Source organism: Ochlerotatus camptorhynchus, unplaced genomic scaffold (assembly GCF_037179485.1).
Source record: "Ochlerotatus camptorhynchus isolate MF236.1 unplaced genomic scaffold, CSIRO-AGI_Acam_v1.1 ptg000103l, whole genome shotgun sequence".
Taxonomy (NCBI): Eukaryota; Metazoa; Arthropoda; class Insecta; order Diptera; family Culicidae; genus Ochlerotatus; species Ochlerotatus camptorhynchus.
The window spans coordinates 472,032-497,685 of record NW_027040593.1 but is presented as its reverse complement, the minus strand read 5'-3'; the positions used below and the strand labels follow the sequence as shown (position 1 = coordinate 497,685).

Genomic DNA, 25,654 nt, shown 5'->3' with positions numbered 1-25,654 from the left:
TTCAGTGACTACGTGATGGGAATGGTAGCGACGGAACCGGATGAACCGGTGACTTTCAAGGAAGCGGTCAACGGTGTCGATAAGCAGGAGTGGATCAATGCGATGACGGAGGAGTATCGTTCGTTGATGTCCAACGAAACTTGGGGGCTTGTGGACCCCCCAGAGAAGCGAAACATCATAGGAAGCAAGTGGGTTTACAAGCGGAAGCTTGACTTTGACGGCAACGTGGACAGTTTCAAAGCGAGACTCGTCGCTCAGGGATTTTCCCAGCGTTTTGGTTCAGATTACGACGAGATCTTCGCTCCAGTGGCGCAGCAGTGTACTTTCCGCGTACTTCTGGCTGTCGCGGGCCAGCGTGGCTGATCCGTCAAACATCTGGACGTTAAAACGGCCTATTTATACGGCACGTTGCGAGAAGAAATCTACATGAGACAGCCACCAGGGTTTGTCGTCAAAGGAAGAGAGCATCAGGTTTGTAGGTTGCATAAAAGTATTTACGGCCTCAAACAAGCGGCCAGGGTTTGGCATATGACAATAACCGATATTTTAATGAGCTTGGGTTTCGAACAATGCAAGGCGGACACGTGCTTGTACCGGAAACGCCTTGTCGGCGATGATTGGCTGTATCTTTTGATCGTGATATTTTGGTTACGTGTGCGCATCAGGAGGAGATCACGAAGATCGAAGATTCGCTGCAAGAGAAGCTGAGCATTTCCAAGCTGGGAGACATCCACTGTTTTCTCGGAATACGCGTCACGAGGAACGCCGATGGATTCTTCATTCTGGATCAAAGTGTTTTCATAAGGAAGCTGGTGAAGCGATTCGGAATGGAAGGAGCAAAAGGTTCGAAGTATCCACTCGACCCTGGGTACTTCAAAGTCATGAAAGAGAGTCGAAACCTCAAGGACAACATTCAGTACCACAAGCTGATAGGATCACTGTTGTATCTAGCATCGAATACCCGTCCGGATATTGCGGCTAGCGTGGGAATTCTCAGTCGGAAGGTGAGCAGCCCGACGGAGCTCGATTGGAACGAGGCCAAACGGATCGTCCGGTATTTGATTCACACAATGGATTACGGTCTGAAGCTTGGCGGAGGAACTGAAGCCGAAGAGCAGACTTTGGAAGGTTTCTGCGACGCCGATTGGGCCGGCGATACGAGCGATCGCAAGTCGTGCAGCGGTTACTTGTTTCGCCTAGGAGGAGCCACTATCAGCTGGACCAGCCGTAAGCAGAGCAACGTAACAACTTCCACCATGGAGGCGGAGTACGTGGCGCTATCGGAGGCCACGCAACAAGCTGTATGGCTGCGACGATTGTTGGGTGAGCTAAACTTGAAGCAAGTTCATGCAACCGTTATTCACGAGGACAACAAAGGATGTATGGATTTCGTAGCACTCGATCAGCAGAAGCGCAGGTCGAAACATATCGACACTCGCTTCCACTACACCAAGGAGAGATGTACGTCGGGGGGGATAGAACTTCGGTTCTGTCCGTCTGAAGAGATGATCGCTGACATTCTGACCAAACCTCTCGGACCGATCAAGATCGGGAAGTTTGCAGCAGCGATGTCTTTGGCGCCAGTAGTGAAACACGGAGGATGAGGAGACTGGGCTACTTCACGAGGAGGAGTGTTGCAGTGTAGCGGCAATAGCGTGAATACGCCCTTTACGAATGTACATGCAGAGAAAAAGAATCGCAGTTAATTTTGTTCAAACAAAAATGTTCTTTCTTTGATCGTTGATTAATAAACACGTTTCTAAACAGTTCTCGCGATTTATACGTTTTTAATTTCGCGTTACATATCCGTTTTTCACTGCATTTACCGGTGTTTTGCCCCCTGTCCGCCCACATACGATACGGGTCAACTTCCACTGAGCCGGCGGCGCGTTATCGTTCTTGATCAGCACAAGCTGATCCTTCTCCAGGTTAGTCTCGGTTGTTCGCCACTTGCTCCGCGGTTGCAGACTAGCAAGATATTCGTCTCGCCAACGACGCCAGATTTCAGTTATGTGCTTGTGTAGAAGTTGCCACTTGCCACTTATGGGATGTGACGGACATCAGGCTCTGGGATGAGATTCATCGACTGACCGACCAGGAAATGTCCTGGGGTCAGTGCTTCGTAGCTGTCAGGATTTGATGAAAGTGGACATAGCGGCCGGGAGTTCAGGCACGCTTCCACCTGCGCCAATACCGTTGAGTGTTCTTCAAACGTTGCTGCTTCGGAGCCCAAGACTGCCATCAGGTGCTTCTTGGCGCTCTTGACTGCCGCCTCCCAGATACCACCACGGTGTGGCGCTGAAGGTGGATTGAACACCCACTTAATTCCATAGTTGGTGAGAAATCGACAAGCAGCATCGTTGTGGATCTGTCGCGCAGTTTGAATCTCCTTCAGCCAACGGTCGGTCCCAACGAAGTTTGTGCCACAATCCGACCAAATCTCGTTAGGATGAGACCTCCGTGAAATAAATCGCTTCAGAGCACAAATGAACATGTTGGTCGAGAGGTCACTGGCGACCTCCAAGTGCACCGCCTTGGTCGCCATACATACGAATACTACGATATAGCCCTTGGTCATCTTTACACCTCGAACGCATGACGCATGAACCTTCAGAGGGCCGGCGTAATCCACGCCGACATGGGTGAATGCTCGAGTGCCCATCACCCGAGACACCGGTAAGCTGCCCATGAGCTGCGACGCCGTCTTACCATTGAGTCGAACGCAACGCGTGCATCCTTGAACTGTTAAGCGGACAGCCGTCTGAAGTCCGAGCACCCAGTATTGTTGGTTGACTGTAGCTGTGAGCAGTGTGGGACCTGCATGGAGGTTTCGCAGATGAAGATCTCGCAACAGCAATTCGGTTACCTTGTTATTCCCCGGGAGTATAATTGGGTGCTTAACGTCGTATGAGTAAGACGAATTCTGCAATCGTCCTCCCACTCGCATCGTTCCTTGGCTATCCAGGAAGGGGTGAAGGGCAGACAGTTTGTGTTTGGCTGGCAAATCCTTACCCTTCTGCAACAGTTCTTGCTTGGCATCGTAGATTTCGTTCGGCGAAAGTCCGGGTTCGAGGTTCACGTCCTCCGCCTTGAGTGCCAACAAGATTCGGTTCACATATGCCAGCGTGCGCACGATGAGGGTGTAGTTGGATCGTCGTTCTAGTAGACCATTCTCGATGTCGTAGTTGGTTCGGATAGCCATCGCTGCGGCGTGTAGAACATTCAACCGACGGGACTCGAGTACCTCTTCATCTTCGGTTGCTTCGACAGGTACTTGCTTCCAGTGCTCAGCTTCCGTTTTCAGTTCGCCTGGCCCATGCCACCAGAGCGGGTGCGTCACAAGTTCACTAGGTGTGAGATCTCGTTAGGCACAGTCGGCAGGATTGTTCTCGCTTCGCACATGATTGCAGCGGTCACGCGGCAGCACTTCTAGAATTGCAGGTGTACGGTTGGCTACATAAGACTTCCATTTGCGAGGATGAGTGGACAACCATTGGAGCACAATGCTGATGTCCGTGTAGGCCCAAGGATCCACTTCGAGGTGGCTGAGCGCTTGAATTGTTGATTCCATCAGTGTTGATAGTAGAGCCGCTGCGTTGAGCTCTAACCTTGGTAGCGACACTTGCTTGATCGGAGCCACCCTGGTTTTAGCGACCAGGAGATTCACGACTATGTCGCCAGCTTCGTTCCTTCCTCTAGCATACACTACCGCAGCGTACGCCATCTCCGGCGCATCCGCGAATCCATGCAATTCGATCTTCCCATTGTAGTTGGGTGCTAATCGAGGGATGCGTATCTGCTCCACTTGATGTAGAGTTTCCTTGATTTCAAGTCACGCTGGTTCGACTGCTGGAGGCAGTCAATCGTCCCACGCGAGATCAGTAAGCCAAAGTTGCTGGAACAAAATCTTGACTCTGACGGTTACAGGTGAGAGCCATCCGAACGGATCGAATAGCTTGCAGGAATCAGAAAGAACCGTTTGGTGTTCACGCTTTTCGGGTTCAAGCTGACCTTGAACGAGAATGTGTCCTCCTTGGGTAACCACTGAATGCCGAGTGCCTTAACTGCGTCTTGTTGCTCTGCTAGTTTCACATCGACCGGCGCTTGATCGTCCTCAGGTGCTTCCTGGAGTAGTTCCGAACAGTTAGTGGTCCATTTCCGCAGGTGGAAACCAGCGGACTCCAAAATCTCCACAACTTGCTCCTTGAATTTCCTCGCTTGCTGAACGGTCTGCGCGCCAAACAGAAAATCGTCGACGTAGGTGTCGAGCTCAATCCTCTGCGTTGCTTCGGGATACACTTGATTGTACTCGCGGGCTACTTGCTTCATGGCTTCGATCGCTAAGTACGGAGCGCACTTGGTTTCGTAAGTCACGGTGCACAACCGATAATTTTTGATTGGTTGATCCTCCGATTCACGAAACACGATCCTCAGGTAGTCGCGATCCGCCGCGTGAACCATCACCTGGCGATACATTTTCTCTACGTCCGTTGAAAACGCTACCGGATGGGTTAGGAAACGTAGAAACACCGAGAAAAGATCCTGGTTGACGTTGGGTTCCGCCAGGAGTCTGTCGTTGAGCGAAACGCCAGTCGACGACGCGCACGAGGCGTCGAAGACCACCCGCAACTTAGTCGTCGTGCTTTCGGCCTTGACGACGGCATGGTGTGGAAGGTAGAAACACTTGCTAGTCTCTACTTCCAGTTCGTCTGGTGGCACCTCTTCCATGTGCCCCTGCGCCAGGTATTCGCTGAGGAACTCCGAGTACAGCGAATGGAATTCCTCATCCTGTCGGAAACGTCTTTCCATCGATCGCAATCGCTTAATGGCCGAAGTGAGGGACTCACCCAGCGCTGGCTTCGAATCATCGAACAGCAGTCGCACGATGAAGCGCCCATTTTCATCCCGTGTAAGAGTAGAGCTAAAGAGCTCGGTGGCTGCTTGTTCCAGAAGGAGTAAGCTGCTGTGGCTTCGTAACCTCCTCCTGCTCCCAAAACATCGGCAAAGTGCGGTTGAGGTCCAGCTCTGTGTGAAGATTGACGATCGAGACGTTGCTTCGAAGACTCGATGAGTAGATGGCTTGATTCTCGGACACAATCCACCCGAAGATCGTGTTCTGTGCCACAGGAACACCACCGTTGTTTTTGACTTGCCCTGGCTTGAGGAGAGCAAGAAAGACGTCAGATCCCAAAATGATATCGATCGGACCCGGCTGATAGTATGCCGGATCAGCGAGGTTCTCCTTTATCTGCTTATCCAGGAGGCTTGAATGAACCCTGCAGTGCTGTGTAGGAAGCGTCGAGGTGAGCTTCCCCAGAACGTTGACACTTGTTTGCAAAACACACACGTCGGTAAACCGGTTAGCCATCACCAGCTTTACAAAGCCACGCGTTGTTCCGGCTGCCTGTTGTCCCAGGCCGGAAACCGTTACATTTCCGTTGGGGCGAGACAGACCGAGCTTCTTGACGCAGACTTCCGAGATCAATGATGCTTCAGAGTCCGAGTCGATCAGAGCACGCACTTGCAGAAGACCGCCGTCGAATGACAGCAGTAGATAGCACGACCGACTTCTGCTGTGGCTCCAGCGGTACCTGCACCACCATTGAGGTGATGGCCGCTTCACCCACTTGTTGCTGGTATGAATCACTGTTTTCCACTGGTTTCTTTTTTCCATCTTCACTTTTCAGTTCACATAGCAGTGTGTGATGCCGCTGCTTACAGTTTTCATTCCGGCACACTGATTTAGAACTACAAAACTTCGCGGTGTGCGATGCCCTAAGACAATTAAAGCACAATCTCGCGTTCTTCACTAGTTCGCGCCTGCACTGAATGTTCATCTCTTTGAATTCACTGCACTGAAATAACGGATGCTCATTGGAGCATTTCGCGCACTTTTCTCCTACTGCAGCTGTGTGCAGCGACTGCATCCTCTTCTCACTTGCTAGTTTCTTCGACGGCTCCTTCTTGACTGCTTCCGTTGTTATCTTCTTCGTAAACGCTGTGCAAGTTTCCAGCGCATCGCATCGGTTGTCCAGGAACTAGATGAAATCGTCGAAGGAATAGTTGTTTTCTTCGATGATTTGCTGCGCCCACATTGATCGGCTTTGCTTATCCAGCTTTTCCAGTAGGAAGTAGATAAGCCACGGATCCCGTGTGCCATATTCCTCACCAAGCGCGTTCAATTGTCGCACCACCTCATCAGAAGTAGTGACGAGCTTGCGTAGGATTCCGGATGTGGCGGTGGACACCGCTGGCTGGTCCACGAACTCACGAATAAGAGTATATTTTTTCTTATCGTAGTGGTTCGTGAGCGCCTCCCACGCATCCTGGTGGTAGTTCGCATCGGAAATCGGGAACAAACTTACCAGCTGCTTCGCACTGCCGTCGAGGTAGGACACAAGATATTGCATCTTGATAGAATTATAGAGGTAACTCCATAGAGGTAACTCTAAGACCACTGGGTCCCGAAGAAAATCATTATTATTTTTGGCTCACTCAGTACCAGAACAACGGTCCCAAGCAGTCCCAAGCTATTTCACTCACCCCTGCATGTTCTGCATGAATCCACACACCCCTGATGCTATCTGTCAAGCTTTCATATCGAATCAAAACAAACATAGTGTAGTAATAGAATTTCAACTAGAATAGGGTACGTTAATCGTTTGCTTGGGACCAATAGGCTACTAAAGTGGTGAGCCAATTTAAAATCGTTAGTTTCGTATTGATTGTTGATAGAATCCTTCAGATCGTTCCGGTCGTGAATGGTCGATTTAAAAATGTCCTTGAATGACCTCCAGCTCTTCCGATCACCACTGAACATCGGCAGGTTGATCGATGGAAGCCGCACATTCAGAAAGGGTAAACGATTCGACACCACATCCCCCGCTGCTGGATCGAAGTTTGGTTAGTTGTTGTTCGCGGAGCTTGCCAGCACCCGCTGCCCTTCCAGCAAGGCGCGTTGAGTGATGAGTAGCATTTTCATCGCCTCTCGGAGGTCGCTGCCGACGATCGTTTTGCCACTGGATGTGGAACTTACATCATCCGGCTTGTTGTCCGCGTTGTATATCTCGAGGATGTCTTTCGCCTTGAAGTAGGCACCGTTAAATGGATCATTGAAGATGCTGAGGTTTTGACAGCACCGTACTGTGGCTACCACAGTATTTTACATTGGATCGTCCGTATACAGTAGCGCCAAATGCAAGCTGTGGTGGGTTCAAAACTCAGCCATCAAAAATGATCCATTCTTCACGAAAATTGTGCACCGAGGCAACTGTTTCCGGGTCGTCAAGGAGCTCCTCGATGCTTGTTTGTTTTCCAAAAATTTCCAGCAAGTTCCTTGAGCTGGTCGAGCCGTTCCGTTGCCTCGCTGTAGGAAGCCTTCCGCCCAGTGAGTTTCCCGGCTGCTGTCAGCTCCCCGACCAATTGCACCATTTGTGCGTTGCGAATTTTCACTAACTTTTCCATCGCGATTCACTATATCAGACGAAGAAGGACCAATGTTTGAACCTTGGACTGGACCGGCAAGAAACACAGGCAATTCGAATCAAAAGAAAACTTTAAAACGGACCGAAATACAAATTCGACTTCACTCAACTTTTAATGCGTCTTTTCTCTTCGGTGCTTTGTACAGTACTTCAAAATGATGACAACGATTATTTTGCTGAAAGATTTTGATAGAAGGAGGCGCGCAGTTTGACAGTTCCGCAAGGGGTTCGTCGATGCAGATGTGATCGACAGGGCTGGGCGGTATTTACACGGAAACATTTAATATCTCTAAAATAAAATGAAATCCATTTGAATTACTGTTATAGCGAAGACATCATATCAAGGATGTAATCTTTGCTATCAAATTCGTTCGAAGCAGTTACCTTTGAGCGGCAGATGGCGTGATTGTACCTGTCTCATAGCGTTCGTATGAGAAAATGAAAGAGTTGCCAGTCTTCTTGATTTGTTGTCTTCGGTTATAGTTAGTAAAAATGGAAGGTGTATAGAAACAAAATAATGCGACAAATTTTGAAGTAAGTGGATTGCTACTATTTTACAAAAAAAAAAATGCACGTTAAGTTCGAGATTTGCTCAATTTTATTTCCTATTGCAATCAATATCATTCGCTAATATCACATTGTTTATTAAGTTTCTCACACACAACCTTCGCCAAAAGTAGCCCCTTTCCACTTTTGAACCACTTCCTCGACATTATCGTCAGCCCTGAAAAGTGGCAAAAATTGATCCTTTTTGTACCTATACAAAGAACACTGCACTTCCCGGTTCCACCGCCACAGCAGCACGTGCCTTCCTTGCAGTCGTAGCTCGTCCACCGTGCTGGAGATATTCTTCACCACCGTCGAATCGATGTACTTGATCATTTCGCCATCGATCACCACCACGTTCGCTTCGTGATTGCCGGCCATGCTGAGGATCTTTTCCCGGAAGTACTCCGCCGATGAGAAGGCCAGATCGTTTGTCGGTCTCAGCACCAGTGCGTTCACGTGATTGATCTACAAGAAGAAGCTCGTATGAGTTACAGGTTTCGAATTCGTTCAACGTTTGCAGTATACCTTCATAACCCGATGTTCAATCCTCGGTCTGGATATCAGGTACAAAAGGAAGCACAGATTCACACAGATTCCGATGAGAATACCATACTCCAGTCCAATGAACAGGCAAGCTACCACCGTCACCAGAAACGGAACGATATCGATTCGCTTGATTCGCCACATTTCCGCAACGGCCCGGTACTCGATCATGAACACCATCGCAGCGATAATCACCGCTGCCAGTGTCGCTTTCGGTATGAAGTAGAAGTACTCCGTTAGCAGTCCCAATGCCGAGAGGACCAACAACCCCGTAAACACCCCACCGAACGGGGTCTTCACTCCAGAACTGCTGTTGATCGCGGTCCTCGCAAATGACGCCGTCGTCGGAATGGATGCAGTAAACGATCCGGCTACGTTGCACAACCCCAGGGCGATCATTTCCTGAGTAGCATCAACGGGATTACCTTTGGAGAAGGCCTTCCCAATTGAGACGACCTCCAGGATCGAAATCAGCGGAATGGTGATCACCGATGATCCGAGGATTCGAAGCATTCGAGGAAAGTCGTAGAATTCGTCTTTGAATGTGGTTGAGAATGGAGGTGGCTCGATTGGCGGGAACCCGGAAGCTACTTTTCCAGTTAACCGGAATGGGTACTGATCTTGACAGGCAAACGCGAACGCTAGGGTGCCTCCACTGATGACGATCAGGGCGTTTCGCAGGAGACATAGGTATTTTGTGGCAGTTCGCCACCGACCGGATCCTCGACCTTTGATGAGCTAGAATGTGACAAAGTTTTCAAAAATTCCACTGCGGAAAAAATATCTTACATCGAACTTACGGTCAGAAAAATCAAAATCGCCAACGACCCGAACCCCAGCATGGCGTCCCACAGCCGCGTCTGTCCAGCATTCTCGACAACATTCGTCCATGAGTCGAGGAACCCACTAGATCGCCCGGCACTGGAAATTCCCATCAGCGACTTCATCTGACTGCTCATGATGGTGAGCGCGGCCGCCGTAATGAACCCGGTGATGACTGGCATCGATATGAACTGAACTACGAATCCAAAGTTGAGCAATCCCAACAGCAGAGCAATACATCCGGACACAAATGAGGACAGCACTGCCCCGGCCGGTCCCAGCTCCAGTACAATGTGCTGAACCATCAGAGCCATGATGGCGGTTGGAGCGATCGTGATTTCCTTGACACTTCCGAAGAAGGCGTACACGAACGATCCCATAAAGTTCGAATACAGCCCATACTGGGGCTCCAGATTGGCTACTACAGCGTACGCAATGCTCTGCGGGATCGACGTTAGGCCGACCGTTATGCCGGCTATCGCATCCGAGGCGAACTTCCTGAGGTTGTACTGTGGACTCCACACGAGAAACGGGAAGCGTCGGAGGGCATTCTCGCGGGTCCAGATGCCTCGGAATTGGCGCTGCAGTAGCGGGCGAAGGTCCGGAAATTGTTCCCGGTAGTCGAGCTCGGAGTCTGCGAATGGAATGGAGGGAAAAGGTAGTTTGAGCGCATAGGTAACACGGTAACACCTCTATGGTAACACCACAAACCCCTAGTAGCACGCTTGTCACAAATCGTTTGTGGAAACTTCTATACAACCTATATCAGTCATAAACAAGTTGCTGCAACTTATCTTGACGGAAATGTGCTACTCGGGACGAAGTGACAGACGACTAACTGGCGATAAAATAAAATAAAATAATGTGGCGAGTAATGTGGTTCGCTGTAATATAATTTTCTTATAAGCTTGTGCTATCAGTCACCAGATGGGCTAGTATTTTTGTTTTAATTTGAACAAAGTTGATTTTGTGTGCAAAGATCTTTGACAGTATGTGCGAAGAATGTATAATTTTGTCATTTTTTTTATGCATTTCTGTTTTGAGTAGGGTGAAAGCATAGAGGTAACTCTAAAGGGGCAGCCACATTAGACCCGTTTGCGTTGCGTTGACGTAAATTTGACAATTAGACAATACATTTAGCTGTCACTTTGCCGCAACGCGTCCGATCCGGATCTAATGTGCGTGGACCTTAAGACTAGTAGGTCAACTTTTTGGCTCAGCTCTGGTATTATGTTCGGTCCCAAGCTAATCAATTCACCCCTCGAAACATAGGAAAATCCACTAACCCCTCATTTTATCTGTCAAACTTTCATAGCGAATCAAAACAAACATTGTGGTGTACTAGAATTTCAACTAGAATGGGGTACGTTAATCGTTTGCTTGGGACCAATAGGCTAGTCAAATAGTGAGCCAATATGAAATCGATAGTTTCATATTGATTGTTGGTGAAAGAGACAGAACCAAAACATTCTAGTACATTTAGTGAAAATGCTAGTACAATCCAGTAGTAGCTGTGGAGAACGATGATTACCCTCCGCTGATATTCACAATCACATCCGCTAGAGACACGAAAATCTGCATGATTTTGCGAAGTTTACCTCCATCATTTGACGGAATCGTGACCGCTTTGGACAATCAGGCTGGCGATGACATTTTGGTTGACATCGTCAAATCAAAGTTGATGGACGAATTCCATCGTCGCTTGGAACGCGAAAGTGCCGGCTCGAAAACGGAAAAAGCGATGCGTTCAGAGGAAAAATCGAAAGAAACCCGCGTGTGCCATTTTTGTAAGAAGCCGGGTCATTTGCGCCGTGAGTGCTGGAAGTATAAGCAACAATCAATACGAAACTAACGATTTTAAATTGGCTCACCACTTTAGTAGCCTATTGGTCCCAAGCAAACGATTAACGTACCCTATTCTAGTTGAAATTCTATTACTACACTATGTTTGTTTTGATTCGCTATGAAAGTTTGACAGATAACATCAGGGGTGTGTGGATTCATGCAGAACATGCAGGGGTGAGTGAAATAGCTTGGGACTGCTTGGGAGCGTTGTTCTGGTACTGAGTGAGCCAAAAATAATAATGATTTTCTTCGGGACCCAGTGGTCTTAGAGTTACCTCTATGGTATAAGTCTTCAGTAAAAGGGAGAAAACAGCTCTAGAAGAGAAAAAGAAAATCCGAAGGCGAAGGCAGTGCAAAGTGAGGGACGAAACGTGGCATTTTCCGATGGGGGCGAAATGAATTCGTGCGCGTGGATTGTGGACAGTGGAGCAAGTGCCCACATGACGAACAACCGTGACTTCTTTGACTCACTGAAAAGTTTTGCCGGTGGGTGGATAACACTCGCCGATGGGAAAAAGACAGAAATCCTCGGCGAGGGTAGTGGTGTGATTCGCGGAATGGACGATCGTGGTGAACCAGTCAGAATCGAAGTGAGTGATATGAAGTTTGTACCTGGTCTGGCGACCAATTTGATTTCGGTGGCCAAATTAGCCGAGAAGAAACTCGAAGTGAAGTTTGATAGTATCGGCTGCCGAATCATGGATGCAGGAGGAGCTGTCGTTGCGACTGGCTGTCGATATGGTGGCCTGTACTATCTGCGGACGATCGAGGAATCCCACAAAGCATCGACTGGTGAGCACAACGTAAACTGCCAGCATCAGTGGCACCGGCGGTTGGGCCACAGGGATTGGGCCGCCGCTGAACGAGTCGTTAAAGAGGGCCTTGCTACAGGCATTAAGGTAAGCGACTGTGGTTTACGTCTTGTGTGTGAGTGTTGCATGGAAGAAAAATCGGCCAGACTACCGTTTTCCCCTGTCACAGAGCGAAAGACAGATCGGGTCCTTGACATCGTCCATATGGACAACCACCAACCCCCTACAACCCCCAGCGGAAATCGCTATGTTATGCTGTTACGTTTTATTTGATGCAAGCTTTTTAAGCAGAATCAGAGTAGTTTCGCTTGATCGTGCACATTAAAATTATGCTTCATGGGCAAACGTCACCAGTCAAATTGACGGATATCGCCGCACGGGCGAATGGAATAATAGCAATTCCGACAACAACTCACGAACACAACTGCAGATGACGTCGCAACGAAGCCCGTCCCTCAAGCAGCAGCAAAGCAGCAGAAAGTGCAAAAGCGTGGTCTGATTCGGGCGGCCATCGCCGACGCGGTAGTGAAAATCACGAAAACTTTCGCGATTCGATCGCAATAGCTCCAAAAGCAACTGCGGCATTTCGAAGAGGCCATCGAGACAGTTTGTGGAGACTGTGAGCACCGAGTACGGCACGAAAAGTCATTTGCAGTCACTGCCCATATTTGCCGTCGTCGCGAGTGGATTCTTTTGACGGGTGCGCGCAGTATCAGCGACAGTCCATTGTCGGCAGGTTGAAGCGACGTTCGATTCCGACACGATTGCCTTGGGGAAGTAGGCAGCTGGTGGCAACAACATCGGTATCAACCAGAACCGCCGAGAAACGGTAAGTCGAGTACGTCGCCTCACGGAAAGATTACCGCTATTATCGTGAATTATATTCACAGACGAGCGCTCACGCTGTGACCTCGGACGCCATCTTGTACATCAGTCTGCGGGATTCATCGTGCACATCAGACACGTGAGGCAACTTGGGACACGTGAACCACTGCTGGATTCGGGACTCGATATTCACTGCGGCCACAAGTCGGACGGAGAAGAAAAGTCGTGATTCGATACTAAAAGCGGTAAGCCACTTCCATGTTCATGACTGTTATGGCATTGCTGACACGTTTTCCTTCCTCCAGCATCTGCTCCTACATACAATCGATCGAGTGGGCCACGGCGGGTGGATACGGCCAGCCTCGGAAGACAAAAGATAAAAGCCTTCAATGCGAAGTAAGTTGCCCACTGCGTACACTGCCGACAGATGGAGGCTAACGAGTTGTTGCCTCAGGGCTTTTTATTTTCCAGCTCGAATCGACGAAAGAATCAGCGACATAATAGTTTGACCAGCTCAGGGTACAGCGGCAACGCTGAGTGAACTCGGTCCGAAATTGAGTCGCCCCCTGGTCGGCGCTGCACCGTCAAAGGAACTCGGTTTGGACCGTACGTGCCGATACGTTGTCGTGCAAGGTGTGCGAACTGAAAGCGGACCTACATCGCCAGTAAGCGGGTGACGATCTGAACCCGATCGCTTTGAGGTGGACGCCAACCGTCATCAGGCCCTCGAAGCCGGTCGCGGTGGAGCATGCACGGTGTCTCCACGTCGGCACAGTCCGAAGATCGACGGTGATGAGCTGTGAACGAGAGGATGTGCGGATGTTCCGGTAGCAGTGAGTACACCAGTGAAGAGATGAAGCATTGAAGAAGAAGAAAAAAGAACTAGCTAGGCGATTCTGAAGAACAGGAGCTCAGGAGTTAGGTGTAACATGGGAGGGAAAAAAAGCTTGCACTATGTTATCGTATGTTTTGTTGTGGTAGTCATTCATGCTCTAGCCGGTACGACCAATGCTTTTGTCCCTGCAGAGGTCGTTTTGCAACAATGCCTCTCATCGATGACTATAGTCGCTTTACGGTAACTTATCTGCTGAAACAGAAATCGGAAGCGACGGAGCTGATAAAGGAGTACGTGCGATGGACGGAGACTCGGTTTGGAAGAAAGGTTCGCGTGATTCGCTCCGACGGGGGCGGTGAGTTAAACAACAACGAGTTGAAAGTTTTCTATCGTGCTGAAGGGATCAAACCGCAGCTCAAAGCGCCGTATTCACCCCAGCAGAACGGCGTGGCTGAACGAAAGAACCGTTCGATAACAGAGATGGCTACCTGTATGCCCATTGATGCTGGTATGGAAAAGCGATACTGGGGAGAGGCTGTACTCACTGCAACATACCTGCAGAACCGCTTACCATCAAGATCGCTCCAGCAAACTCCTTACGAGCACTGGTGGGGACGTAAACCGGATATGGCACATCTCCGGGTATATGGTGCAAAAGCTTACGTCCATATTCCACACCAGAAGCGCAGCAAGCTGGACAGCAAATCACGGACGAAGCTGTTTCTTCTGATGCAGATGATTTTGTAGACGCTGAGGATGAAGGACCATCACAGCAATAAGATACCCGCCACTCGCAGCGACAAACGCGTGGTGTGGCACCACGGCACTTGGAGGATTACGTGCTATAGACTATGCAGTAGGCGTCGCAGCGTGCACTATCCAGGAGCCGGTGGACTACCGCGAAGCATTGAAAGATGCTGAATGGCGAGCTGCGATGGGAGACGAACTTGATTCGCATCGTCGAAACCACACTTGGGAGCTTGTACCGTTACCGAAGGGAAAGAAGATAGTAGACTCAAAGTGGGTCTTTAAGCTGAAACGGAATGAAGAAGGCAAGGTCGTGAAGCACACGGCCAGGATTGTGGCTCAGGGGTATACTCGGGGCTATACGCAGAGGATCGGTGAACATTTAGAGGAGGTTTACGCACCCGTTACACGGCACGCGACGTTCCGAACGTTTTTGACTGTTGCGGCAAAACGTAATATGACAGTGAAACATTTGGACGTAAAGACCGCCTGCCTTTACGGAGTCCTAGAAAAGGAGGTTTTCATGCGTCAGCCTCCCGGATGCGAAGTGAAAAGTAAAGATAATCTAGTCTGCCGATTGCAGAAAAGCATTTATGGGCTGCGTCAATCGGCGCGCTGCTGGAATAAGCATCTGCACAATACGCTGTCGAAGCTTGGATTTAAGCAGTCCAATGCCGATCCGTGTCTGTACATGTAGATGATATGCTTGTTGCATCGACCGATGAGGAGGAGTTGCAGAAGGTGTTCCGGAGTCTTGGTGAAGAGTTCGAGTTGACCAGTTTGGGAGACGTCCGCCATTTTCTTGGCATGGAAGTACGTCGGGATGAAGAAGGCTACCAAATTCGTCTACAGAACTATATTGAAGAACTGCTAAAGATGCATGGAATGAGTGAAGCAAAACATGCCAAATCGCCGATGGACCCAGGATATCTAAGGAGTGAAGCTGACGGAAAACCATTAGAGGATGCTGCGCAGTATAGAAGTGTTGTGGGAAGCTTGCTGTATCTTTCTGTAGTTGCAAGACCAGATATAGCGAACAGTGCTGCCATTCTCGGGCGAAAATTTGCTGCTCCCACCGAGGTGGACTGGACAGCCGCCAAGCGTGTCCTGCGTTATCCACAGAAGACGAAGAGTTTCAGTCTACGCTTGGGTGGTGCTTTCGATGAGCCACTGATGGGCTATTCATACGCCGATTGGGCCGGTGATCATGAGAGCCGGAGATCAACATCTGGAATTGCGTTCATGTTCAGTGGAGCCACAATATCGTGGGCCAGCCGAGGACAGACAAGCGTTACATTGTCGTCCATGGAGGCCGAATACGTGGCACTCAGTGAGGCTTGCCAAGAGGCCATCTGGCTGCGGAAAATGCTTGCAGATTACGGAGGACAACCAGGGGTGCCTTGCTTTTGTTCGGACCGAGAGATCCAAACACATAGATACTAGGGAGAAGTTCGTCCAGGAACTATGTCAGAAGGGACAAGCTACGCTGGAATACTGTCCGACCGAGAAGATGACTGCAGATATTTTAACAAAGCCGTTGGGGCCAACAAAGCACGATCGCTTCTGTGGCCTACTTGGATTGGAGTAGCATCGAGTGATTGGATCGGGGGCTGCTCATCGAGGTGGAGAACGATGATTACCCTCCGCTGATATTCACAATCACATCCACGCATCCCCCCGAACGGAGCAGCATAAGTGGCAACACTGCCTACCAACGAATATTATTAGTTCATGGCTAATACTTGAGAAGAGCACAAGTGTAATTGTTTCTTTCATCTTGCTAAATTAAATCTATCGTGAACTTCGCGTGTTTATTATTTTCCACCAGTCTCATCCGAATTCCCATGCACTGCGTGTTACTCTGCTTTGGACTCCGCCATCAGTAGCATCCGGTGGAAACTAACGATTTTAAATTGGCTCACTGCTTGACTAGCCTATTGGTCCAAAGCAAATCGATTAACGTACCCCATTCTAGCAAAAAATCTAGTACTACACTGTGTTTGTTTTGATTCGATATGAAAGTTTGGCCGATAAAATGAGGGGTTCGTGGATTTTCCTAGAGTACCAGAGCTGAGCCAAAAAGTTTAGTTCGTTTCTTCGGGACCTTCTGGTCTTAGAGTTACCTCTATGCTAGTGCTGTTGCCATATGGTACACTGAAAAATTGCAATAGCAGGTTCGTCACCAAAGTTTTCGAGCCGCTCCTTCTGTCACTTCGTTTGTGGTGGAAAGCATAACCATCAGGCGTGAACCATTGAAAACATAGATAAAGCCTAAATTTATGCTTCCTTTGCATGAACTCAGTATGCGCATTCTGTCCCGCAGTGTTCCGAAAACAGGTTTTTGTTGGCCTTTTTAATTTTACCTGTTTAAACAAGAATTTTGCCATTTTCGTTCAGCATGTCAATTGTAATATCTCGCCAATAGGCTAATGCATAATTTAGAAGACATTGCACTTAAATTTCGATTCACTCATATCAATAGAAGTAAAGTTTCAAACTGAAATAACTTCGGAGTTTCTTATCTTATCGATTTGGTATGTTCAGGTATGTTTGGACTTCCCTGGGCATAGGGTATCATTGTGCTTGCCACACAATATACAAATCCATGCATTGGTATTGGCATCGAAAGCTCTCAATTAATAACTGTGGAAGTGTATTTAGAACACTAAGTTGAGAGAACGCAATAAGCTAATATGCGCTACGTAATAAGCTTGAAATGCGAATAATAATAATATTAGTAATGTTCAGATGAATTATTCAAAAACAATTTTTCAATTTCATAGGCATATTAAGAGATGAGGAGGGGCTAACTATACAAACGACCCCTCACCCATATAAATGGAGGTAAGGCTTCAAAATGCAATAACTTCGGTGTTTCTGATCTTGTCAAATTGGTATGTTCAGATGTATTCAAAAAACATGTGCTCCATTTAATTGGCGTAGTTAGATATGGGGGGGGGGGGCTTACTGTATGCTTTCCGGCCTTCACTTATAGCAATGAAAGTAAAGATAAAGACTAAAATAACTTCGGAGTTTCCCATCTCTCGAGTTGTTCGGATGGGTTATTCAAAAACATTAGCTTAAACTCATAAGAGCAGTTGTGAAGCGAGTACTACCATTCTCTTCCCTACTCTTTTGGTGCAATATACAAAGTCAGATATATTCACACAAATGTCATTGGATTGTAATGATTATATTTAATTTAAATATATTCTACGATATCTCAGGGTACTCTTTTCAATGCTGTTCTATCCCTTGAAGCAAATATTGCTGTTGAACTAGGTCTCAGGTGGATTTCATGATAAGTCAGAAATTAGCATCACCCCTCATTCAGCCAAATCGTTGACAACCATCAAGGAAGCAACTCGTTGTATCGCATTGAAATAATCTGTATCATTACTCCACTCGTTTGCCGGTTTTTGCATGAAGCCGGTCGAAATTTCGAAAAGGAATCAACACTGTTAGAAGTGACGTTTGGCTTGGGAGCCCAACTGAAACTTAGCCCACTTAAAGTTAGCCCAAAAAGCGAAATCCGACTGTACCTGTGTCTGAAACGAAACTGGTGAAGACAGTTTTCGTTTTCTCTTTGTTTTGGTTATTGACGTACGACTACTTCCAGAGTGATTTAAGATTTGGGCGTAATTGTGTTTGTAAACAAACAGGTCAATCGCTGATTTCTCGTGAATAAAAGCTCAATCTTATAAACAAACTATACCAAATGGTAGAGGAATCATACTTCTACTTCATAGTGTTATTAGTTTTCAAAATTGAGCTTTTATTCGCGAGAAATCGGCGATTGACGTGTTTGTTTACAAATACATTTACGCCCAAATCTCAAATCACTCCGGACTTCTGTGTTTTCTATATCCGGAGTGATTTGAGATTTGGGCGTAATTGCATTTGTAAACAAACACGTCAATCACCGATTTCTTGCGAATCTCGAAAAGTAATAACACTATGAGGTAGAGGAATGATTCCTCTATCGTTTGGTATAGTTTGTTTGTGAGATTGAGCTTTTATTCGAGAGAAATCAGTAATTTACGTGTTTGTTTACAAAAGCAATTACGCCCAAATCTCAAATCACTCCGGATATACGGGTAGCCCGAATGGCAGTTTAATATTTCAAATAAAAGCTTGGTATATAAATTTAAAATTTCCCAGCTGCTAATAATTCAAACAACATCTCCTCACTAACAAATAATGATCCGACAAGTGGATATTAAATATTTTCAGTACAACAATTTTCGTTTTAAAAATTGCATACAGTAAGCCCTTCCTCCTCCCCCACCACGCTGTTCAACAACGCTTATGAGATTGAGCAAATGTTTTTGAATAATTTATCCTGAACATACCAAATCGCGGATAAACTCCACGATAGTGGGCTTTCACCAATTATGAACAACTATTTGAGCAACTTGTTGTCTGAGAAATATATGAGCTTTTCTCATGGAAACTCGACAACTTCACGAATTAGTTACATGGGTCTCCCCCAGGGCTCAGGTTTAAACTCCCTTCTTTATAATTTTTACGTTAAAGACATTGATGGTTGTCTTGATGAAAATTGCTCGCTAAGGCAGCTTGCAGATGACGGGGTTGTGTCCGTTATAGGGCCAAGTGCACCGGACCTGCAAGGACCATTGCAAGATACCTTAGACAATTTGTCTACTTGGGCTATGAAGCTGGGTATCGAATTCTCTCCGGAGAAAACTGAGTTGGTTGTTTTTTCTAGGAAGCATCATCCTGCACAGTTACAGCTTCAACTAAAGGGTAGAACAATCACTCAAAGTATATCTTTCAAGTATTTAGGTGTCTGGTTCGATTCCAAATGCACATGGGGAAAACATATTGCGTATCTAAAACAAAAATGCCAACAAAGAATCAATTTTCTTCGTACAATTACCGGAACTTGGTGGGGAGCACACCCGGAAGATCTGATCAGGTTGTATCGAACAACCATCTTGTCGGTTCTAGAGTACGGTAGCTTCTGCTTTCAATCCGCGGCAAAAACACATATCTTGAAGTTGCAACGGGTTCAATACCGTTGCCTCCGAATTGCGCTTGGCTGTATGCACTCGACGCATACGATGAGCCTCGAAGTACTCGCGGGTGTTCTCCCACTGACAGATCGTTTCGCTGAGCTGTCTTTCCGGTTCCTCATCCGTTGTGAAGTATTGAATCCTTTGGTAATATAACACTTTGAGAAGCTGCTCGACCAAAATCCTCAAACAAGATTCATGAGTTTGTACTATGAGTACATGACGCTGGAGGTTGGTCCTTCTTCATTAATCTCCAATCGTGATTGCTTTCAAGCCTTCTATAGTTCCTCTGTAAATTTTGATCTGACCATGATGCAAGAAATCCATGGAATACCAGATCACCATCGGTCGATGGTTGTTCCCTCAATTTTTGCAATCAAGTACCACCATGTAAGTAACGATAAAAGATTTTTCACAGATGGGTCAACCATAAATGCTTCCACTGGATTTGGTGTATTTAATCAATTTCATAGCGCCTCCTATAAACTGCAGAAACCATGCTCCGTTTACGTTGCGGAACTCACAGCTATATTTTACGCAGTAGAGCGAATTGCCTCACTACCTTCTGACCATTATTTCATTTTTACGGATAGTCTTAGCTCATTGGAGGCTATTCGTTCAATGAGGCCGATGAAGCACTCCTCGTATTTCCTGCCTGAAATACGAACTAAACTGAGTGCTTACTATACTTACTGCTCCTATACTATCATTGGCTAAGGTGGGCGCTATGGAAGGCGATATTTTTGATCGACACATCGCCTTTGCGGTATTTTTTCAATTACCCGTCAGCACGTCCTCACCAACTGGCAACAAAAATGGAATGAGAGTGATCTGGGAAGATGGTTACATTCTATTCTCCCACAGGTGTCGAACAAACCATGGTTCAAAGGGTTGGACATGAGCCGCGACTTTATACGCGTTATATCAAGGCTTATGTCCAATCAATGCTCGTTAGACTCGCACTTCTATCGAATTGGGCTCTCAGGCAGCAATTTATGTGCGAGTGGCAGTGGTTATCACGATATCGAGCATGTTGTTTGGTCGTGTACCCTACACCGTGTTGCCAGATCTGATTTATCCACATCCCTCAGGGCCCGAGGAAAACAACCCGCGATACCCGTTAGAGATGTCTTGGCGAGCCGAGATCTCGACTATTTGAATTTAATTTATGTGTTTTTAAAACGGACAGATTTGAGGATTTAGAAGTTAGTGTCATCTTGTGTTCTCCCAAGTTGTTAGCTACCCATCGGTGTACCCCCATGTTTGTCTTTTTCATCAGAGTGTCGCCTAGTTCGAGATCAAGAGCACATTGCTCTCCAAACCTTGTGTTCACAATCCCTACCCTGCCATCCATTTGTTACAATTTGTTACCCCTAACCTCGAGATAGCCGCGAGTAAAGGGTGTCCACGATGAAATTGCCACACTATGAAATTGCTCTAACTTTTTAACCGTTGGGTAGAATTTAATGAAAATTTGGGTGGATTTAGTTCATAGTGCATTATTTACATCCTGCAAGTTTTAAAGTCCTGTGATCAAAACTCGCGGAAATGGAGTCGAAAGAACAGCTCGTGCGTGATAAAATCTTGCGCATTCATCACGAGAACAAGGATCTCTCGCATCGTTCCATCGCTAAAACGTTGGGAATCGCGAATTCCACGGTGTCGCGAGTGATTAAGCGGTTCGAGGAACGGTTGACCACCGATCGGAAGCCCAGAAGTGAAGGAAAAAGTATTCCGTACAACACCAAAAATCACAACCGCGTAGTTGGGGCCTTCAACCGAAATCCGAACGCCTCCGTTAGGGATGTGGCTAAGAAGCTGCACCTAAGCCGAAGTTTTGTCCAGAAGGCCAAAACTAAGGCTGGACTTCGAACGTTTAAGGTACAAAAGGCCCCTAATCGCGACAAGAAGCAGAACAAGTCCGCCAAAACCCGTGCCAGGAAGTTGTACCTCAACATGCTGACGAAAGTTGAATGCTGCATCATGGACGACGAAACATATGTGAAGGCCGACTTCAAACAGATCCCCGGCAACCTGTTTTTCACGGCCAAGGATAAGTTCAGCGTTCCGGAGCATGTCCGCACTCAGAAGATGTCCAAATTTGCGAAGAAATTCCTGGTTTGGCAAGCCATCTGCACGTGCGGGAAGCGGAGTGCACCTTTCGTGACCCAGGACACGATGAACGGACAGGTGTACATAAAAGAGTGCCTCCAGAAGCGGCTGCTTCCTCTTCTGAAGGCCCACAACGTCCCAACAATCTTCTGGCCGGATTTGGCCTCATGCCACTACTCCAAGGACGTGCTGAAGTGGTATGCGGACAATAAGGTCAATTTCGTGCCGAAAATGTTCAACCCTCCCAACACTCCGGAGCTCCGCCCCATCGAGAAGTACTGGGCGATTATGAAACAGCACCTTCTTAAACGACCTAAGGTAGTGAAGACAGTCGAGGAACTGAAGAAAGTATGGGTTTACATGCAAAAAACGGTTGATTCACAGGTTGTGCAGAATCTTATGGCCGGGGTTAAGGCCAAGGTGCGGGCATTTGCGTATGGACTGTAAATAAAATACGAGTAAAATGGTAAAATGAAGTTTAATAGTTATTTCTCAATCCCTGAAAATTTGATGGCAATCGGATGAAAACTCGAATTTTGCGAATCAATTTTGTGTGTGGCAATTTCATCGTGGACACCCTTTAATCGGCCCCCGCTTTACTAACGTTAGTTTTAAGTAATTTTGTTATCTAAACAATGAATATTGGCTCCGCAAAGCTACAGCAAATGAGCCTGGAAAAATAAACGAATTATTAAAAAAAAAAAATACCAAATCGGTAGATCTGAGCTGTGCAATTCCCTTCGGGTTCGAGGTAGACAACCTAATGTTCCAGTTCGGGATATTTTGGCTAGACGTGATCTGGAGTTTATGAAACTCATATATGTTTACTTTAAGAATACTAACCTTAGATTGTAAGTTTGATTAACCTTTGTTTAGTTTGTGTATTGTGCGTGTAGTTTTAATGTTTGTTTTCAAGATGAATAGATATAAGATCATGTTTTAGGATTAATTAAATATTTGTATAATAAATCATATTTCAAACCTCCTTCTCCCTTTCCCCATCCAAAAAAATGTAAATCTCCACTAACCTCGAGACGACCGCGAGTTCCTTTAACTCTAGATTTAAGACATTAATCATGTATAATGCAAATGATAACTCGGCTCTGTAAAGTTTATTCGATTGAGCCTGTACAAATAAATTAATATAAAAAAAATACCAAATCGATAAAATAAGAAACTCCGAAGTTATTTCAAACTGAAACTATTGATATAAGTGAGGAGACTGAGGTATATTATTAACCCCCCCCCCCCCCTCCAACTACACATATGAGATAGAGCAATTGTTTTTGAATAATTCATCTGAACATACCAAATCGGCAAGATAAGAAACTCCAAAAATATTTCAGTTTGGAATCTGACTTCCATTGGTACACTGGCAGTGTTGTCAGAAAAAAGTAGTTTTGGTGTTTAATTTAAACCATAAATATTTGAATAGCTATTACTTTTTTTTAGATACATTCTAGCACCGTACTTCCTTTGGAAAAATTGTTAGGCACTTCCTGGACTATATTTGTACATACTTAGTTGCACGGTTCATGCAAAATTGTGGTCTCTAGGGATAACAACGTAAAAAAGTTGGTTTTCCAATACTATTTTCCATACAAATTTCAAACGCAATGGGAAAGCCGAGTTACAACTAACCGTTCCCAAATTTTGTACAGGATGTTTGGGACTCCAATTGGAACCAAAAAAGGGTTGTTCTCGATTGGTGCGGTAAAGTTTGCGTTTTTCCATGTAACGATAACCCACTCTAATATACATCTTGATAATTAACAAAATCAGTCATTTTTCAGCCGTCCAACTGACTACATCACTACTGTCTAACATATCCCCAAACAATAATCAGTAAAACATGATAAACACGATGTAAAATGTTGAAAGCAAGGAATTCAACTGCTAAACATTTAATAAACTACCAACGACGGACTAATTGTCAGATGTATTAAAATTACAATAAATAAATGACTCCAAGCCCCTCTGATCGAAAGTTGATTTTCCAAGCGACATGTATACTAGACTGATGCAAAATTTGACTTTTTCGCTCCACAGTGCTTAAATGGTTTCAAATCGGGTCCTGATTAGCCTCCCAAAGTTACAACTCATTTGGTTAGAAACAGACTTCGCACAAGCCATTTTAAGTTTACATGTAAATTACCATGGGAAATCTCAACTTTTTGTTCATTGCCTTCTAGTCTTTTTCCATATTGAGCTGCGAAACAGTTCGATAGCCATTCTTATAGAAAATTTTCTCAGCTACAACTTTGCTCAAGATCGTTTCTATGTAAAACGAGACAGGAAAAAGTTATTAATTATTTAAGAGATTGAAAAACTTATGACATGATCAAGCAGCTGCTCTTTAGGCAACACTGTATATTGCAGTATGACATAGTAGCCATGATTTTTGTGTCCTATTCAACGCCCCAGAAACACCAATGTTGCCTGCTGAGCATGATCATAAGACATCAGCGCATTGAACCATTGATAACTTTCGATCCTTGCATTTAATCAAAAAGTGGCCTTCAGCAAAGTTGTAGCTGGGAAAATTTCCTACAAGTAAAGTTGAAATCTTTTGAAGAAGACCGATATGGTGAATTATTAGATAGACATGAACAAAAATCTTGGTTTTACCATAGTAATTCCCATACAAACTTCAAATGGTTTGTGCCATCTCAGTTTCTCACCAAATGGGTTCAAATTTTGAGAGGTTAGTCAGGATCCGATTTGGAATCGTTTAAGTATTGTGGAGCGAAAATTTCAAATTTTGCATCACGCTAATGTATACCCTTTTTTGTAAGAAAGGTAAACATTTAAAAAATAATGAATAAATCTAGATAGAGCTGCAATTAGGGCGTAACAGCTTTTTCAAACAATGACTTCTCTCGATGATTTTTCGGAAGCCATGGCTCTCCTTGGCAAATCGACATCACCATCGAGCAGAGGAAGACTTCTCCTACCCGATGGATATGTTGATTTTTGTAGGCGTGCCTTGAATTCCGAGAAATCAACGAGAGAAGTTATTGTTTACAAAGGCTGTTACACCATAATTCCAGCTCTATCTAGAAATGTTTAGATGTGAAACGCCAGGCAAGCGGCTGATATTGAAAAAAAAACCCACGGTATGCACGTTGCTGCAGTGAGGGAAATTTCCGGTTGCGGTTTCATTCGAAACCATGATTCGGAGTTTAAACATTGAATATTTCCCACATGTGACGTTGCATTACCATCGCGTAGTAGGTGCCTATTATCTATTTTTTCTTTCTTTCGATGCAAATTTCTAAAACTGCAACCCCAACGCTTTTAATAGGAATTGGAAATGAGTTTTAAAAATAAACCATATTGCAATTATTATTTTTTCTTACAGCAGAGCAGGTACCTACCTTCTGGAATCTGATGACTTGGGTAGAGCTCTCGGTCGGTTATGATGACCTTCTTAGTCATGCTTAGCCAGCGATCTTCCGCGATTCGATTCAACTAGCGCCGACTCACTTTAATAACGCAAAAACTTGCGATTTGCATCGGATTCGGTCAGCACTAAAATGGCAAATGTCAATGTTTAAGGTATTTAATGTAGCAAAACAAAAACTACTGACCCACCGACGAGCGACAGCCAAGCCAAAGTGTCAATTGTGTCTACGGATGAAGAAAGCTTGAACCGAACTGCGCCGTCTCCACCAATCTCGGTCGGCACTAGCTACTATATAGTACATCTTCTTTGGGCTGTACTGCTGTACTCGGCTACCTGTTGCGTCACATCACATCGCATTTTGTGTGGCAGGAGCGGGAGAGGGTGAAGGTGGAATGCAAAACGTTCAACAATGATCAGCTGTCTGCTTATCTATTCCGGTACCCAACAATAGTGGACGACGCTGTCCGGTAGAGAGTTACTACACCCAAATCGAGTGGGGCCTGCAGCATGGCTTCTTACTGGTTTTGCCTTTGAATCTTACAAAACATTGACATATGATAACCAATCCTGATCAATGTGGGCGTCTATGTTGGAATACCTGTGTAAAGAAAAAGAAACGAATTAGTAATTTCCATTTA

General features: G+C 46.0%; 2 protein-coding genes across 3 annotated transcripts; both read right to left on the bottom strand.

Annotated features, from left to right (window-relative positions):
• Nucleotides 1–2,041: 2,041 nt before the first annotated feature.
• On the bottom strand, nucleotides 2,042–3,202 carry LOC135699165 (uncharacterized). The gene has a single exon (XM_065219393.1). It carries the CDS (start codon nucleotides 3,200–3,202, stop codon nucleotides 2,042–2,044), a length of 1,161 nt encoding a protein of 386 aa, XP_065075465.1.
• A 4,915-nt stretch (nucleotides 3,203–8,117) lies between these two features.
• LOC135699157 (sodium-independent sulfate anion transporter-like) lies at nucleotides 8,118–25,514 on the bottom strand. Of its 2 annotated transcripts, none has more exons than XM_065219382.1 (5): nucleotides 25,201–25,514; nucleotides 24,988–25,141; nucleotides 9,377–10,032; nucleotides 8,559–9,314; nucleotides 8,118–8,498 (listed from the first exon to the last, which is right to left on the bottom strand). In XM_065219382.1, the coding sequence occupies exons 2-5, from the start codon at nucleotides 25,046–25,048 to the stop codon at nucleotides 8,139–8,141; spliced, it is 1,833 nt and encodes a 610-aa protein (XP_065075454.1). In that variant the 5' UTR covers nucleotides 25,049–25,141; nucleotides 25,201–25,514; the 3' UTR covers nucleotides 8,118–8,138. The 2 variants fall into 2 exon arrangements, with proteins under 2 accessions (XP_065075454.1, XP_065075455.1); XM_065219383.1 differs by having other exon boundaries at nucleotides 25,205–25,514.
• Nucleotides 25,515–25,654: the final 140 nt, after the last annotated feature.

What these genes read in the sequence shown, in the direction of transcription:
- LOC135699157 (XM_065219382.1), bottom strand. Translation starts at nt 25,048, where the DNA reads ATGACTAAGAAGGTCATCATAACCGACCGAGAGCTCTACCCAAGTCAT. An exon ending in AAGTCATCAGATTCCAGAAG is followed by an intron (nt 10,033 to 24,987) that starts GTAGGTACCTGC and finishes TTCCATTCGCAG; the next exon opens with ACTCCGAGCTCGACTACCGG. An exon ending in CGATTTTGATTTTTCTGACC is followed by an intron (nt 9,315 to 9,376) that starts GTAAGTTCGATG and finishes GTCACATTCTAG; the next exon opens with CTCATCAAAGGTCGAGGATC.
- LOC135699165 (XM_065219393.1), bottom strand. Translation starts at nt 3,202, where the DNA reads ATGGCTATCCGAACCAACTACGACATCGAGAATGGTCTACTAGAACGA.